Source organism: Salvia splendens, chromosome 9, assembly GCF_004379255.2.
Source record: "Salvia splendens isolate huo1 chromosome 9, SspV2, whole genome shotgun sequence".
NCBI lineage: Eukaryota > Viridiplantae > Streptophyta > Magnoliopsida > Lamiales > Lamiaceae > Salvia > Salvia splendens.
The window spans coordinates 8,180,873-8,199,022 of NC_056040.1; the positions used below are offsets into that span (position 1 = coordinate 8,180,873).

Genomic DNA, 18,150 nt, shown 5'->3' on the forward strand with positions numbered 1-18,150 from the left:
CAGGCCTAGCCACCCCATTAACTTCATCTATGATTTTGGGGAACACCAATTTATGTTTTATTTATTGCTCTAAATCAATCACCAATCCCACTAAAATTTACAGCCCCAATATAAATCATTCATTCTCTCTACTGTTTATTTATTTCAACCATAGTTCGGCCATCATCATGTGTGCTATATATTTGGTAGTGCCAATAACACAAAAACTGAAAAAATACAACACATACATTAGGGTTTTTACACATTGAAAATGGAAACACATAACAAAAACAAACTCCCAACATTTATTTGGTTTGTTTCATTTCCAAATCCAAGAGCATTGATTCAAGAAACATAGGACGAATGAATATGTAGGCCAATGTGCAGTGACAGTACAAAACAAATCAAATCATCATCATATATAAATACAACTAACCCAAAAATAAAATCTTTTCATATAAACTAAACATCAAAGCAAAAAATCAGACATGGAGAATTACATTTTAACAAACAACAGAAGAAACCAAATATTAACTGAACAAGCAAGTGGGAAATTTCATTAAAAAAAAGAGCAAACTATGAACATGGAAAACCTATCATCTGCTGTTAGCTTCTGATCATTCATATCAAATCAAATTTCAGATACAAGTCTCACTCACCACCACATATTTCTTGATTTGATCATTCATTCACCAAGAGCCACCAGCAAGCATACCATTCCAGTAAACATTACTCTCACCTTGCACCACTCTCTCCTGCTCAAACTCATCGTGATTCGAATTTACCGGCTTCAATTCCTCGAAAGGGAACAGAATTCTCGACGGCTGATTCTCCTGCATATTTCCAAACGACTGATCAATCACATCCACTGAAAACCCCTTGAAATCCCGCGCAGGAAATCCCGCCGACGAGGAGGGGAATCCGGCGGCGTCGGACATGAAGGAGCTCAGCCCTCCTCCCCCGGACTTGAGCAGCTCCATCAGCGGCAGATTAGGGTGGTGGCGGTCGGAATTAGGGTTTCCTAGGGTTTGATGGAGGGAGGCGAATTCGGGCATGGCATTGTAATTGGAGGGATTGTAGGCCAAATTGAGGTCGTGGCTTTCCTGAATCTTAGGGTTTTGAAGCGTGAAATCGGGCTTCTTCGCGAGGGGCGGAGATGAGCGCTTGTTCTTGCGTGAGCCGCCGCCGACGGGGACGTTTCTCAACGAGCCGCCTTCGGTCCAGTAGCGCCGGCAAGTCTTGCAGAAGTAGCGAGGCTGCGAGAGGCTGTAGTTGTTGTAGTAGCAGAATTTTGTGTTGGTGGAATTGCACCTCGGGCAGTTGAGAGCTTGCTCCTTTTCCGGCCGTGGCTTCTTCTCAGGTCCACCGCCATTGTTAGGTTTTGAGCTGGAGTTTGAGATTTCGACTGCGGCGGATTTGGGAACTCCAATTGACTAGAAAACAAAGGAATATTTAGTGGGAGAATTGATGAATAGCGTAAATCGAGGGGACGCACATAAGAAAACAAAATAGGGTAAAAATAAAGTGGTTTTGAATCTGATCGATCCTTTTAAGCAGAAGGTGGGGAGGGAAAAGGTGATGATCAGTGCAAACAATATGCAGAAATTAAAATCGAAAATTTTGAGTGGGGTTTCATCACGTATAGAATATTAAAAGGAAATCGAAAATCGCAGAAAACAACAAGCGAGAAATGGCAAATTGGAAAAGAAAAGGGAAAGAGGTCATGATATCGAAGAGAGAAAAACATGTTTTATCGCTTTACCTGTGGCCACTGAGCAGTATCCATAGCAGAAAAGGAAGATGTGAGAGAGAGAGAGAGGGGGGGTTGTGTTGAAAGAGAGGAAAGTAACTACTTTTGAGCAAGAAAGCTACTTGAAGATGTTTTATTTGGCGGTTGTGTGTGTTTGCTTTCTGCTTCTTTTGCAGTCAGTCTGCTGCCTCAGCGCAGCTAGTGCGGGATAAAGGAAGGCTACATTCGTCATTTAACTATTGAATTATTGTCACAGCCATTGTGGCAATAACTATTGAAGCAAGTCAATAATCCAATAAATTCAATTAATAAAAACAGACTCCATTAAGTAAAATTACAACTTAAAATTGTAAAAAAAATAAAAAATCATATTAATAAAATCCTAAAAAATTTAAAAAATACATAATTTAAAATTCAAAGAAGCAGAAGAAAGAGTTGTCTAATGACGATCATGTGCACCTACTGGTTGCCAAATTTTACCCAAATATACTCCATTAGATCCTCCTGGAGTTGGGCGTGGGCGGTAGAATCACGTGTCCTTGCCCGAACAGACAGCCGCTCTTGCAAAGACGGATGCACTCCACTGCGAGGCGGACTACTTGCGGTAGAGATTCCCGGGGTTTCAGGGTCGAACCAATTTCCTGCCTCAGGTCCTTCGTCGGCGACAATCATGTTGTGCAAGATTATGCATATATACATGATGTCGACCATATTCTCCATAAACCACGTACGAGCCGGGGCTTTGATAATGTTGAATCGAGCTTGGAGAACCCCGCTCTCTCCACATCCTTGCGGGCAGCCTCTTGCTTCTGCGCAAAAAGAGCCTGTTTTTCGTTCATCGGCCTGTTGAACGTCTTCACGAAGGTTGGCCACTTCGGATAGATGCCGTCGGCAAGATAGTATCCCATTTTATACTGGCGGTTGTTAGCGATGAAGTTGATGGCCAGCGCTTTACCATTCAAAACTTCGCTGAAGATGTCGGATTGGTTGAGCACGTTGACGTCGTTGTTCGATCCGGGGACCCCAAAATACGCATGCCAAATCCATAGCCGGTAGTTGGCAACAACCTCGAGTATAACGGTGGGGTGGGTGCCTTTGTGGCCGCTCGTGTATGACCCCCTCCACGCCACAGGGTAATTCTTCCATTGCCAATGCATGCAATCAACGCTGCCAAGCATCCCGGGGAATCCGTGCACTTGGTTGAGCACGTTGACGTCGTTGTTCGATCCGGGGACCCCAAAATACGCATGTCAAATCCATTGCCGGTAGTTGGCAACGACCTCGAGTATAACGGTGGGGTGGGTGCCTTTGTGGCCGCTCGTGTATGACCCCCTCCACGCCACAGGGCAATTCTTCCATTGCCAATGCATGCAATCGACGCTGCCAAGCATCCCGGGGAATCCGTGCACTTCTTCGTGAAGTCGGAGCAGAAACTGACAATTTGCGGTGCTTGGCTTCCGGAGAAATTCGTCGGTGAAGGCTGCCCGGACGCCTTTGCAGAAGTTCATCAAACACAGTCTCCCAGTGATTTCCCCAATGTGCAGGTATTCGTCGAACACATCCGCCGTTTGTCCAGTAGCAAGCTGACGGATTGCTGCAGTACATTTCTGGAGCGTCGTGTGATTGGGACGGCCAACGGCGTCGAACCCTTCTTGAAGTACTCTTCCCGGGCTGCCAATGTATTTGCGATATGCAGAACGGCGACGGAAGTAGCTCTCTCCCCATACCGGGTTCTCATAGAAGTAATCGTGTACCAACCTTACGGCGGCTTCCTCCTGGTTACTATGGATGTATATCCGGCATCGCCTTTGAGGTGGCGCGGCCTTATCCTCCTCCCTACGTCGATCTTCTTCTAGCGATTCTTCCATTATTCGACGCATTTGCTCAAATGGATCCATGAATGGATTAAATTTGGGAGAAGAATAATGTTTTGAGATAAAGAATGTAGAGTGTTTGAGAGTATTTGAGTGAGAATATAGAGTTTTTTTGTGGATTAATTTGTGGGAATGATTTGATATTTATAGAAGTGATTGGGGGCTTTAAAAAGACAAAAAATTTTAAAATTTTTGTAAAAAACGGTTGTAAACTGCTAGTATATTTTGGGATTTTTGTTCGAATTTTTTCTGAATTTTTTTATAAAAACAAAAAAAAATACATTGTAAACGGAAATAAACGACGCCCACTCGCGGGCCGGCGAGTGGGCGTCTCGGACGAACCACAGCTCGCCACGTGGCCAACGAGCGTGGCGAGCTGTCTCGCGGGGCGCCTCTCCTCGGCGAGATAGGAGACGGGCTGGGGACGAGACGGAGCCCGCATCGTTGTCTCGTTTCTTCGAGACGAGATAGGGACAGCATCGAGACGCGATGCGTATGGCCTAATGTCGCAATTCGCATGATTTACAATAATAGATCATTGGCTACAAACTTGCTAGGAGTACTTCTGAAATATGAAGGCATTTTTTTATATTTCGTGTAAACGTTAGAAATCATCTATATTTATGTATTCTTTCTAAATACCAATTTTTTACACATGCACTTAAATGGCATAAATTCATGATGGGAAATGCCATGGACTCAAATCCTAATACCTCTATATCGTTATTATGTTTGGAGATTGTTGTTTTTATTTCTCTAACTTAGGGATGGGGATCCTTTGCCGTGCAAGTTTGCAGAGTAGCACATGTTGTTACACCCATATAAATAAAATAATCAAATCAAATAAATTAAATAAATTAAATAAAATCATATTATATTATTTTATTGTTATGTGATTAACTGCAGGGGCTGCTGTGCAAACTTGCAATGCAAAGGATCCCCACCCAACTTCTCAGTATACGTACGTACTTACTAAAAAAGAGAAAAAGCGAAGAAACCATATTATGTGAAAAGGGTGTATATAATGGACATGCATATGTGAAAGGAAGTTGTACGATCACAATAAGAACAAATCTCAACCGTTAAATCCACATGTGTAATGACTATCGGCAAATTTCTAGGACCCTTAACTATATAACCATATGATGAAAGTATTATTAGTAGAGGATGAGTCTCACCTAATAAAATAGAAAGTACATCATTTTAATCCGGACTAAAATAAAAATAGATCATATTTTAAGGGAATGTGATATAGTGATAGGGCAACATCCCATACAATCACCTACATCTAATAAATGAAATTGAAGCATAAGGATGTTATAGTCCGTCTATGAAAAATAGTCTTACAATGCTGTGAATCCAATTGACATAGTACTTTTTTAATAGATGAACAACCTATGCTATGGAACATATTACAACCCCAATAGTGAGACTGAAGACTGAAGAGCCATTATCAAGGTTGTTCGATTGATTGATTCACCTCACTAGTAAATTGTGGGACAATAACATGTAAAGTTAGTCATAATTTATACTCCTAGTATTCTTAACCTGTTTTATGACGAAATTTTCTAAGTCTCAGTTGAAATAATTGTATTTTTCCAAACATGTTCCCTTCGTGTACTTATTCTTTTCATAAATATTGTAGTGGTAAATATTATCAGTAAACCACACTTGTTAAATTGGACATGGCAGATTTCAATTCAAATGTTAATTATACTAGTTATTATCTACATAATTATTTCAATAAAACTCGTATCTAGCTCATCAAATACAAATTATTATCATCTTCAGCCCGAGATCCAAGAATCCAAATATAACCAAACATATCATAATATCTCATTCTGAAAAAGTGAATCAACCAATGTACCTTACAATTGTAGAACACAAGTAGACTTCAATAACACTTTCAATTTAGCAGATGAAAAGCATTCTTTCTTCTCTTAAAAAAAATGCTAGTAGAAGAAAAAAAAGTAAGGGAGCAGGTACTTCCTTTTACAAAACAGGCCATATTTTTTTTACCAAATTACATGGTGCTTTAAAAAAGGCTTATTCATAAGTTGCGAAATATTTGTAAAGGGCCCACTTATTGTATAAGAAAATCTCACACAAACAAGTTGTTAGAAAGTTGTTGGTATTATTTTACTAATAAATACTATAAATATGCAACTATCACTTTCTACTTATTTCCACAACAAAGTCCCATCCTATCATCTTGCATTTGAAAGTTCATATAATTCCCTTGTATTAAATGTGGTCGACCAAGAATGTGCAATATTTTTTACTCCATTACAAATTTTTTAATTAGAATGTTAGAGAGACATATTTAATTAAATGTGTAAATTTGATTTTTTTTCTTCTTCTTCTTCTTCTTCAATTTCAACGGTATTTCCAATGATTTTGGTCCTATTGTTATATGGGAGATGTCTTACAATTTTAATTGGTATTGAAACTGCAACATGCGTCATAGTTGATGAATTATTTGTAAATTCTTTCTAAATCTAAAACGACCTACCGGTAATTTCATCACATGTAACAAGAGAAGTTTAGATTTTTGTGTACTAATAAACTACAAATTCAAATAAAGCATGATGAAGTGACTTCTTAACTATTCAAAACCTCTTCAATTAAACAACTTAAGTGTTTGTGAATATCTTCACCAAACCATAAAAATAATCCAAAGCCATCCCATTCGGGCTATAAAACATAATATAAAAAAAATATGAGTGCTTTGACAACTCAAAAGGAAGAATCACACATCCTCCCAAGTCAAATTTATTTCAATAGATTATAGCAATATTGGACAACTTAATTATAATTCCTAAAGCAATTTATGATGCTAATTCGTACATTAAGGGCATAGACATGGACCCATGTCCAAGAATTAGTATGTCAATAAACATGATAATGACTTGTTCGCATTTAACCCAACAAAGTGAGCTCAAGTCATCAACCACTCTTACAGAGTGAATTCTGTACACACCTATGTATGAGAAAAACAAAATCAAACTTGTATTTTAGTGTCAATGCTGTTTGTATTAGTTCTCCATCGTTACCATTTAATTGTCATTTGGTCTCACAAGGAGCTTTGGTGCTCCAAACAAACCAGGTTTGTGGCTGGGTCATTTCGACCCACTTGATAAGTCTAGTTACACACAAACCAGGCATATGGTTGGACCATTCCAACCCACTTGACATATACTATGGATGGTTTGATCATAAGTCCTTATTTTGACATCAACAAAACTTATCAAGTGGGATATAATGACCCGACCACAAGTCTTATTTGAACATGACCACAAGCATAGGTCAAGTGGAATGAGAAGAATGGATATAAAAAAAAGTACTAACATGCTCTTTTTCAAACCTATGACCAATACTTATTTTTAAAATTTTGTGGTTGCAAAACTCTTGAGGGTAGATGTTTGCTTTGACAACCGGAAATAATTAAACTACTCATCACCTTCCAAAATTCTTTAATAATTCAATAAAAAATTTGAATACGTGGTCCTCATCTGATTAAATTCGAACAAAATTGAACACAAAAACTGATTTAAATGCTTTGATTTTAAGTTGAGAGTGAGTCAACGCGTTGTCAGGTGAGCGAACTCGGGCGAGTCATGGGGGTGATTAGATGGATTGTAAGAGTTCGATTTTGCTCCTTTCTAACATATGGCATGGGCTTATTGGGCTCTAATTTTTTATTTATTTCAAGTGAATTATTGAAAAATAAGTTAACATTTTTATTTTCGACGCGTGCAATTGCCGCGAAATCCAATTTACCCGGGAATCTCTCTAAAATTTCTTTATCTCCTAAGCCACAGTCAAAATCCTTATTTCTCCATTTCAATCTCCTTCTCTCGCATCCCCACCATTAGATTCTCTGTTTGAAGATGAACAGGTGGTTTAGTGATGTCAAAGAAGATAAGGAAGTCATTCCCTTTCGTTCCAACTGAGGATCCTGCTAGGAGATTGGAACATATGTCCTCTTTAGCTACTGCACAAAATGCAACTGGAACGGAATTCAGCAACGAGCTGAGTTATACCCAAGGCATGGCTCCAAGATCAGCAAACTGAGCTACTCTTGAACGAGGCGGAATGCAGGTACTTTCAAATGTTGTTTACCCTTCTTGTCTTGAATTAAGATTGATGCTCTATAGAATGAGATGCTTTGCAGTCTTCAAATTTGACGCTTGAGGCTGTGGAGGAGTGTATTTTCTCAAGCAACTTTCCCATTTGAAATTCATCCAGAGGCCTTGATAACCCTTCTATAAGGGTGGTTTTAGGGATTTCATGCTTGAACTATGTAGGTATCCAATTTTGAGGAGGGCTATTTGCCAAGGAAGGCACCATGTAGATCCGCCGATGCAATGCCCCATCTTGATGCACGAATATTACAACCATCCCACTCCAAATTCAAGTCCCACAAGGAGGACATACAAATAACACGCAAACAAATAAAAAATACAGAAAAATGTAAAAGAAACCAATCCATGTCAGAACCCTGGATGGTTTTTACCTCTACTGCGGGGGAGGTGGAGGATAGTTGGGCCAGGAGCTGAACCTCTGCTCCATCTTTTGCTGCCACTGTTGGTTCGCACGGTATGCATTCCAGTTGGCTTGTTGCTGCTCCATGTAAGCCTCCATCTTGCCCCACCATGCCTTCTGCTCAGCTTGCCATGCCACCTGCTGGGCTTGCCATGCCACCTGCTGAGCCCACCGTGTATCCTGTTCAGCTTGCCACTTGAGGTCCTCCTGCCTTGCATAAAATGGGTCTGCTCCTCCCTAGCCTGCTGCATGCTTAGTTCGAGTCTCGTCATGCTCGAGGCCATCTCCCTCATGTAATTCTCCATTGAGGCGTCTCTTCCTCCCCTCCTCCTCGGTCTGCTCTCCTCGCCTCTCTCAAATGTACTAGCGAGTTGCTCTTCATCATTCATTGATTGCGCATGGGGATCTCTTCAGGAATAACTCCATTACTTGTATAACTCATTGATGTAGGGGCAATTGAGATAATTGTTCTAAAATAGGAAGTATTAGTACAATATCTTCTCCGATCACACAAGAGTAACACAACAACTTTAATCTACTCAAGAGCTTGCCCCCATTGTGAATTATGCATGGATAACACAATTCCTCCTTGAATTAAAGTAACAATATTCACCCCAACATCAAAGCCATCAACAAGCAAACAATGCAACACAATCTCTTCTTAAAATTAAACACCAATACTCACTTCAATAGTAATTTCATCAACAATTAAGCTCAAAACATACTCTTCCACAAATCTAAACTCTAGGTGCATAAATTCATACCCAGCATAAAATCAACCAAATATTACCATAATAATGACGAATGGGGTAAAAAACATGCCTTTGTTGTTTAGGCAAAAACCGAAAAATTGCTCTTCTTAGAACTATTCTTGGTCAAAACCCACAAATTCAACAAAATTAATCGGTGAATCTCTTCCAAAATGGCAAGTATAGTATGTGGGTTAGGAGGAATTTGTGATTAGATGGAAGAATTATGGTGAAATTAGAGTGAAAAGCGAGAGAGTAGGAGGTGGGGTTTTCGCAGGTTTGAGAGAGTGGGGAAAGGAGGCATAAACTGAGCTTATAGAAAGAGGATCGCAATTTTGGCCCGTCCGGGCAGGAGATTGGCATCTTTAGCTACAGCACTAACAGCATCCGCAATGGAGGATGTCTCAACGGACATCGGATCGGCGTGCCGGGCATCCACGCGGGACGTCCGCCATTTGGTCAGGAGAGGCGGATGCGGACATCCCCGGCGGATGTGAGGTATCCGCGGTCTTCCGGTGACGTCCGTCGTGACGTTCGCCATTACGGTGCCACGACGGACGTCCCGATTTTCAATTTATTTTTATTTTTTATTTTTTTATAAAAAAATCAATATATACGGTTCGTGGTAAACTCTATATATACGGTTTGTTGCAAACTCTATATATACGATTTTTTTAAAAACTTTAACGCATGTATTATCGTCGAAAATGAAGGCCTAAAACAAAAATGTATCATACCGTCGGGACCCCGTTCAGCTAGCGGCAAACTATACAGATTCAAGGCATAACACGTACTTTGTTTGAATTGTTTTTTGGTTTGGGATGGTTTTTTTTGTGAACTATGTATTTTTTAAAATTTAAATATGTATGCTTTTTTTAAAATAAAATGGTTGCATTTTTCCCGTATTCGTGATGAAATTTTAATTCCATAAATTGCATATTTGTGAATTTTTGAATTTTTATTATTGTGGATGTCCTTGGGGGATGTCCGCTATTGTGCAGTGGGATGTCCTTATGACGTGGCAAGATGTGTTTTTTGGTGTCCGCCGGGACATCCGTCCCCATTGCGGATGCTCTAAATGCAACTAAGATGGAATTAAGATTTGTACGAAAAATAAGATTAACTGTTACGCAGTCTTCTAATTTAACGTTCGACAAAAATTGTTATTACTCCCCACTCCTAATGTCCAGTTTGAAATAAACCTATCTCTACCACTCATTAATAAAATATTCAACAACTTTTTTCGCTTTACTATTCAACTTAACATCTCTTTGTAAAAAAATCTCATGTCACTCGAGAATTAGACATCCTGAGTGGGATGGAAGGAGTACTATTATGTTTGCTACAATCTGTTTTATTCAGATGTTGTAGTATGTTTTTTTTTTAAATTTTAATTATTAAGTTATTAAAAAAAAGACGCAAAAATATGATGGAACAAGTCATATGGTTGTGTTTCATGCCCATTACTTTGTTAGCGTTGTAATGGAGGATTGGAGCAAGTCTTTTTAGATAAACTAGTGGAATCACTGTCTCATTTGCATGTTTTCTGTTGGTTTTCTTCTACTTTAATAAGCATTCGAGAACTGAAACTCTGCTCCTCTGACACAGGGATGGGAAGAAAAAGCAAAATGTTAAGTGTTTACATCAGAAAAGGCTATTGAGAGAAGATGAACATAGTTCCTTCATTATTGCAGAAACCACACTACCTGTTTGTTTTATCTTCAAGATTCATTTTTTCTAAGTTGAACGAAAATTGGGCTAAGTATTTATCTATCTATAGGGGAAAATTTACTCCGTGTGACCTAAAATCTTCATCTTGATTCCGGCCCACATTACCCGAGCTATCAAATGTAACATGAGAAACAAAGATCAATATATAAATTCTCAACATATATATAAAAGCACAAGAAATCACAGAAGAAGGCTTTCAAAAGGTAGCAGGGCTTTAAAGTAAGGCCCAAAGGGTAGTGATGTAAGGCCTAGTTCAAAATTGTTCTCCAAAATGAGCCCAAACAACAATTACTCAAAACAAATGGATGACACAATGATCATAGTTTTTTATATTTGTGGAGATGAATTGAATTAGTGGTATGATTTTGGCAAAGTAAAGAGGTACAGAAGGAGCAGGGGCAGTTCAGGGGAGTGACTGTCAGTCCAGCCAAATTCTTGAGAGAGAGAGAGAGAGAGAGAGAGAGGGTAATTATGAGGCAATAATAGGACCACACTATTGTTGTACATCAATGCCACCTTTTGTGCAAATCTTTAATTCTATAGGGTGGTCCAATTTTACCTCTTTTTGCCACAATCCCTAGCTGGATCACACACCCTCATTATCTGTTTTTGGATCAGAATTTAACTACTCCCCACACCCACACTTGTCCCTTATGGAGTATTAATCAAACCCCAACCATTTTTTCCATCTCCCAAATCACATTTTTTTAATTTTTATTCCTTGTTTGGACGACGAGGTTGCTACCCAATGACAAATCCAAGAAATAAAACTTATAGTTACAGTAAAAAAGATCATCGTCAGCTTCGAAGACATGCAATGCGACGACCGTCTTTAACAATGGAGTACAGACGAAGAATGAAAGTAAACCCGAAATATTAAGGCCGAGGGCGGCAAAGCTAATGTGGTTGTACGTGTTTATGATTACAAGGTGTGATACAAAAATGTCCACAAAAATGCCAGCAAGAGGAGTTCAGTGACCAGAGATTTTGGGGTCAGAGGTCAGATCCCCACAAACTCATTCATAAACAATTTTTTATGTTCGTTTTGGTATGAACTAGTACTATTACTTTGTTTTCTTCTTTCACTAGTGTATTCCACTATTTTATTCTAAAATTTAAAAAAAATCACTATTTAATTATAAAGCAACCTCTTAAGTCTATGGTTATAGTATTAATTGTATTAACTATTAATTAGTTAATCGACTAAACTGGAGTAATAAATTCTAGTTATAAATCACATCTTGCTCTAAACTTTCAAAAATAAAAATAGATAAATTTAAATAGGCCCACCTCGATATATGTTGGATTCAATTCAATTTATTGTGGACACGTATGTAGGGAGATGTTCTACCATACACGTACTTATAGTCATTTTTTTGTTGTGTTTTCTTGAAATTTTATGATTTAAATTCACTTTGATTCTTATAAGAAAAATTAAGTAAATTTTCTTGATTTCTTTAATTGGACTCTTGACCAATGGCTGTATAAATATGCACCGTGACGAAAGAGGACTTAGGCCCAATGGCAAAGACATGAAGATTTGATTCTTTCGTTATATAGATATTGCAATATATTTATTTAAATTTCACCTTTATTGTCAAGGGATAATGATGAAATATCTAATTAAATTAAAGGCTTAAATATGTTGATTTGAATCTAAATAGACGTGGAAATTCAATAATGCGATACATTATTATAGGCCATAAAATCCCTGGCTTCACACAATCCTGAAAATCATTGGCATCCAGTGACATTAAATCCAATTATATATGGATCCACCCAAATTGCCTAAATAGTCATCCATAACATCGAATAATAAAATCCCACAATCATAGTTGGTTGACCTTTAACCCTCTCTCACACTGCATATAATAATACTACTATATGGGTAAGTTTTTATAGGAAATTATATTTTCGAGAAATGTAAGTGTCAATCCCATTTGTTGTTCAATTCATTATTAGAAATAGAATGATTTCCTCCTATTAGATTCGAATATATGTTACTTTCACCCAACATACGCATTCGACATAAAAGCAGATAGCTAAAAATGATTTCCATAGTTCTTGCAAATGAAATGGCCATTTTCTAATTAATCACATTTCAGAGAAATGCAACTATCAAAGGCCCACCTTCTCATACCTGTTTGCTCCTCACTCTCCATATTCATTTCTACTTTTTTTTTTTACAAATTATCAGAATTCAATTCTTTGTAATAAAAACCCTCCACTCGTGCTCCATTATAGTACTGTTCCATACATCCATCCGCTACCAGATAAACTATAAATATCAATCTCCTCGTCATTTCGTTTTCTACCTTTTATTATTATTTTAAAAAACAATCATTTTTAATGCCTCTTTGTGCAATTTTTCTTTCAGTTTGGTAATTCTCATTCAATTTTATATGTTTGTTTGTTTATCTATATGGTTTCATCATTTTTCAGACATGTTGCTCTAATAATGGCAAATATTTAATTCTTTTTTATTTTATCATTTCTCTCAAAATATACATATTTGGTAGGTTGTTGGATTCCCCAACTCATTTCTATCACAATTTAGACTGTCAAGTTATAGTATGTTTTATTCACAATCTTTCATTAATTTAGTAGATTCGAGATAATAAATAGAGATATTAAAATATGTTAGGTTAGTTTGCCACCATTTTGTGACCACATATTCCAAGTATCCACCCCCTATGTTATTTAACCAAAAATGTATTATTGGAAATGGATTTTCAATTATTAGGGGCAGAAAATGGCATTTGTTCCCTTTATTTGAGGGGAAAATTCGTTGCACGCATCAAGTAGTTGGTGAATATGAATGATTAAAACATACATTCCCTACTAACTGTTTCTGCTACAATTATTTCTCCAATAATTATTCTTGATTTGAAACTTTGTAACTGGGGTTTTGTAGAGACCATTAATATGGTTTCTGTTTGTATTTATTTAACTTGAAATTGTAATTCGTTATTGCATAACCAATCATGAGAGTCATGATGTGATTGAGAAATAATGCACTTAACGTGGAATAATAGTACTCCTAGTAATTCTGATTTTATAGTGTAAATAGTACTCCTAGTATAAGGCATGTTTTTTTTTCGTGCGTGGTCGTTACACTCAATGCAAATTATTAAATTCGTGTTCATGTGTAATAGCTTGCAAATTATATTAGAGAAATAAATCAAATTTAGAAAAAAATTAGATGTGGCAAAGTTATTTTCTTGTAGAGGCGTTTGTGGGATTTATAAGACATTAAAAACAAGTTATGTAATGGTGAGTATAAATAATTGAGTTGATGCATCTAACAGAATTAGAATATAATAATATATACATATGGCTGACGTTAGAGCAAACATATAATAGTAGTATATAATAAGAGACAATTGGTAGGGAAATTCTACATAGAACCAAATACAGTAATTAATAAATGATTAATTTTAAATTACTCATAATAATATACATTGTGAGAGGTAATAGTAGAATTAATAAATAATTAACACGTGCTAGCTGGTGGATTTTTCCTATGCACACACAAGTATGTCTGTGTGTATTGCTGTCGTTTTCTTGTGGTTTAATTTGATTTTTTTTGTTGATACTCACTTGCTAAAGGAGAGAAAATAATTTCCCTAAGCTTCATATGATCATAATTAATACGAAATCCAATAGACAAAAAAATGATGATTTAAATTCCCACACAACCAAAATTAACATGCATATGTAAGAAAAAACTATTTTCAGATATTCAATTGTTAAAATCTATAGTAATTATCATCTCGTTAATTCATGAATGCAAATCATGCAACACACATGCGTTATTCTCACATTCTTGTAATTTTCAAATTTTATCGAATTCTTCTGTATCCATTAAAAAAAATACAAGAAGATATTGGTGTATATGAATATTGACTAGTCTTTCTTCCTAATAATAATGTTGTGGCTGAAATTGAATATTGGCTGTCTATTCTTTTTAATATTTTCTTCTTGTATAAATAAAATTAAATTTCTTTTAATTTATGTTTTTTGATATTATAGAAAAGTGACAAATCTCACCCTCATTAGAACAAAAGGGTTTGTGTCACATCAAAGGCCGTGCATGATTATTAACTATGTTCCCAAACCTTTTTATTTGTAATCTGAAAATGAAACATATCAGGTGATTTTCACATTCTCAATTTTCTATGGTTTAAAAAAAATCTCTTTTAATGGTGACCTCAAAATATATAATTCCGTAAATATGTTATATGCTTAGAGGTTTGTAGGTTCACGGGCATCGAAAAATCTAAATAAATTTGGTATGTGAAATTGTTACTAATGTCAATCGCGATATAGTACTATCTGAAAGTTAACTCTTCTTCATCGTAGATTTCCATTGCTAGCGATAGTTATTGCCCTGCATCAATTTGCCTTCTGACATTGACAACAACCTTTTTCATTATGTCTGATGTACGAGTTTCGTTTTGTGAGTGCATCATTGACTATATTTAAAATTGAAGGACAAATAATTCATCATGTAACTAATTAACATCAAACTGATAAGTTTCTACGACATCAAATAAATAAATAAATAAAAGAAGAAATTGAGATTTGAACTTATGCATGTAGTACTCCTCATTTATGTCAATTTAAAAAAAATAGTGATAATGTGGACTAATCGAAAGTGATGATTACGCAAAAGGTACATTTATGAAATTGGAATTGATTAAAATGCCAAAAATACGTTAATGTGATCTGTATAATTTCACCCAAATATCTATTTTCCTTAAGAAAACTAAAGCAAATTGATGTTGGCAAACCGTGATAAAGTAGAATTTTCGTAAAATGAATGATCATTTTTCAATTATTGCTAGATCAATGATTAAATATAATGATGGTTGGTGCTCTGTTGTTATTTATTTTGTAATTATTTCCTTTGGCACAATTCCAGCTAAGGAATCCATAATATAACATGGTTTGTCTCTTAATTTTGTAGCTCAAAATAAAAAAAGGCACTATATATATAAAGGTATATAATATAAATAATTATTACATTTATTCTTGAGTAAAAATAATAGTAATAGTCTTTTTTAGAAATTTAACTATACAATTAACACGGCGTACGGTATCAAGAAAAAGTAAAAATAATAATAATAGTACTATTGAATATTTTGTTCACATGACCTTAATTAATTGCTCTTGAGCTTGTTGGGAGTTTGTCTCTTTTACATCACTCCTACTATTAGATAATTTGGTCGGAAAATCATAGGAAATAACCAATAAAAAAGTGCTGGTTTAATATGATTATGGTGAAAGCATCAAAGTATAATGTTTAATTAAAATAGAAACAAGTACAATAATCGCTCTTGACTTTAGTTAACCTTAACATGCGTCAATGCGTCACACCATAATCAGGCTTTGAGTTCTTAATTGATAATTATGTCCACACTTAACCATCAAATCATGGTTTAGGTACACTTCAAGCCACTTGAATTTGTTTTAAGATACTCATTTAAGTTTCAATTTCAACGTAATCCCTTCCCCCCACTTCATGCAAATATCGAGAAAATGAAATAATACAAATTAAAAAGAATAGATCTCTAGTTAAATTGTGCATATTTTGTATTAGGACGTTCAAAATTATGTGACATATATTATCCTTCGGCAAAACTAACCTTGATTCTCTCTCCAATTATATTATTTATTCATTTAACAAAACTAGTACTATCACTTTTTAAAATATTGTGAAATCAAATGTACTTAGTATATCAGAAGATATATACTCCATAATGTAAGAATATAGGGAATTCAGCCTATCTACTTAATATTGAAATACTATAATGTAAGAAATGCCAAGACATGCATGTCATGATGATTCGAAATAAAAGGTTACTATTAGTTGCATAAAAAAAACCATAATTGTTTTGTTATTTATCTGTGGACTAACTATAAAAGTCATTTCATCATTTCGAAATCATACTCGCCCCCATTGACTTTATATGCAAAATAATAGGTGGGGAGCTATATATAGAAAACGACATTAAATAGAATGCAACATAAAAAAATCAACATTAAGTTAAATGTTAGTAAGTAGTAACAATTTAATTTTGCAGACTCACTCAAGAAATAGTGGTAAGTGATATTGGAGGTCCGAAACTTTTGTACTGTGAATAATTCAAACTATTACTATTATAGAATGCAGTATAATTAGAATATTTATTACTATTACTATTAGAGTATTTACTGCTGAATATTGCAAGTCAACAAATTATATGTTGTAATTATGATATTATGCTAATAATCAAATACTAATATAAAAGTAAATTGATTGTAATATAAAAAAATTCTTATTTATAGTAGTTCTTCCAATGCAACTCAGGTAAGTTCTTTGTTGGATTCTAAAGTAGAAGTTTGGGAGTAAATATTTTTTTTAAATTTTGTGTCTATACAAATAAGGCGACTTAGATTAAGAGAATAGGGGAAAATCGGGAAAAATCTTACTTATTTTATTTTATTGCAATGGAGTTATTATCAGTGTGTCTGATTGTTTTGGTCCAGAAAATTCATCAAAGAGCAGCCCAAAATTTATTCAAAAGTTTTGACGAATATTAATAAAATCTGATAGTATTACTTTTCCATTGATTTCATATCCACACCTATCTGAAATGTGACTTTCTTCTTGGGATTAATAATATCTGGGGGCGTGTGTGTGACCAAAATAGGTATGAATTGGCGGGCATTCTACTTAAAAACAAACTTTAAAAAACAGTAATAATTGTGTTCTTAATTTATATGCTTGGAAATTTAAACAAACATCCTGTGTTCTTAATTTAATTGTCAAATATGCTTTTCAGTATGCATTTTAAAGTAATTTCAACATTAAAATTTAGACAAAATGTTAGCGATACCCAATCTCCTTGCCTTACAAAATATAAGTAAGTATATATGAGCCAAAATAATTTTCAAATTGATCAATTAAAACAAGTCTTATTCTTGTTTGGTAGCCTTCAAATTAGACCGAGAAAGATGAACTTTTTGAGTATTTGAAAAGATATTTGCCTCTTTTAGCCTTATCGAGCCTCTTATGATAATTATGGTCAAACATGGGCACTCTCATTCCCCTTGTTGGTCTTATTAAGATTAGTGTGTTTTTTCAGAAAAATACTTTACATAATTGTTAATTCTTTATGCTTAGTCAAAAATATAGTACAAGTGTGTGTATATATATATACACACATGAGAAATGATAGTATACTATATCTCGCACCATACAAGTTCGAAATTCTTTATTCTACATTTAGCTTATTTATAATACCTTATTTATTTTTATTGACGTGATTATTTTTATAAATTACATAAAAATCAATGTTCATTTTATTTATATTTTATAATTTAAAATGAATGAATAAATAAATAAATAAATTGAGCTTAAATTTTTATTAAGTTTACAAAATTAATTGTGCTGATGTAAATCGATCGTTCGATACACGGATTTTTAAATAAACATTTAAAAAGTTAGATAATAATAGATAGAATTTTGACTAATTAA

The 18,150-nt window shown here is 35.2% G+C and overlaps 1 protein-coding gene and 1 long non-coding RNA gene across 2 annotated transcripts; both read right to left on the reverse strand.

Annotated features, from left to right (window-relative positions):
* Positions 1–411: 411 nt before the first annotated feature.
* Positions 412–1,900, reverse strand: LOC121748987 (dof zinc finger protein DOF4.6-like). Its single transcript, XM_042143587.1, has 2 exons — positions 1,742–1,900; positions 412–1,412 (listed from the first exon to the last, which is right to left on the reverse strand). Exons 1-2 carry the CDS (start codon positions 1,763–1,765, stop codon positions 669–671), a joined length of 768 nt encoding a protein of 255 aa, XP_041999521.1. The 5' UTR covers positions 1,766–1,900; the 3' UTR covers positions 412–668.
* A 6,054-nt stretch (positions 1,901–7,954) lies between these two features.
* Positions 7,955–9,374, reverse strand: LOC121749574. Its single transcript, XR_006039641.1, has 2 exons — positions 8,939–9,374; positions 7,955–8,618 (listed from the first exon to the last, which is right to left on the reverse strand). It is a non-coding gene; the product is annotated as an uncharacterized LOC121749574 (long non-coding RNA).
* Between the last annotated feature and the right edge of the window lie 8,776 nt (positions 9,375–18,150).

What these genes read in the sequence shown, in the direction of transcription:
- LOC121748987 (XM_042143587.1), bottom strand. Translation starts at nt 1,765, where the DNA reads ATGGATACTGCTCAGTGGCCACAG. An exon ending in ATACTGCTCAGTGGCCACAG is followed by an intron (nt 1,413 to 1,741) that starts GTAAAGCGATAA and finishes TTTGTTTTCTAG; the next exon opens with TCAATTGGAGTTCCCAAATC.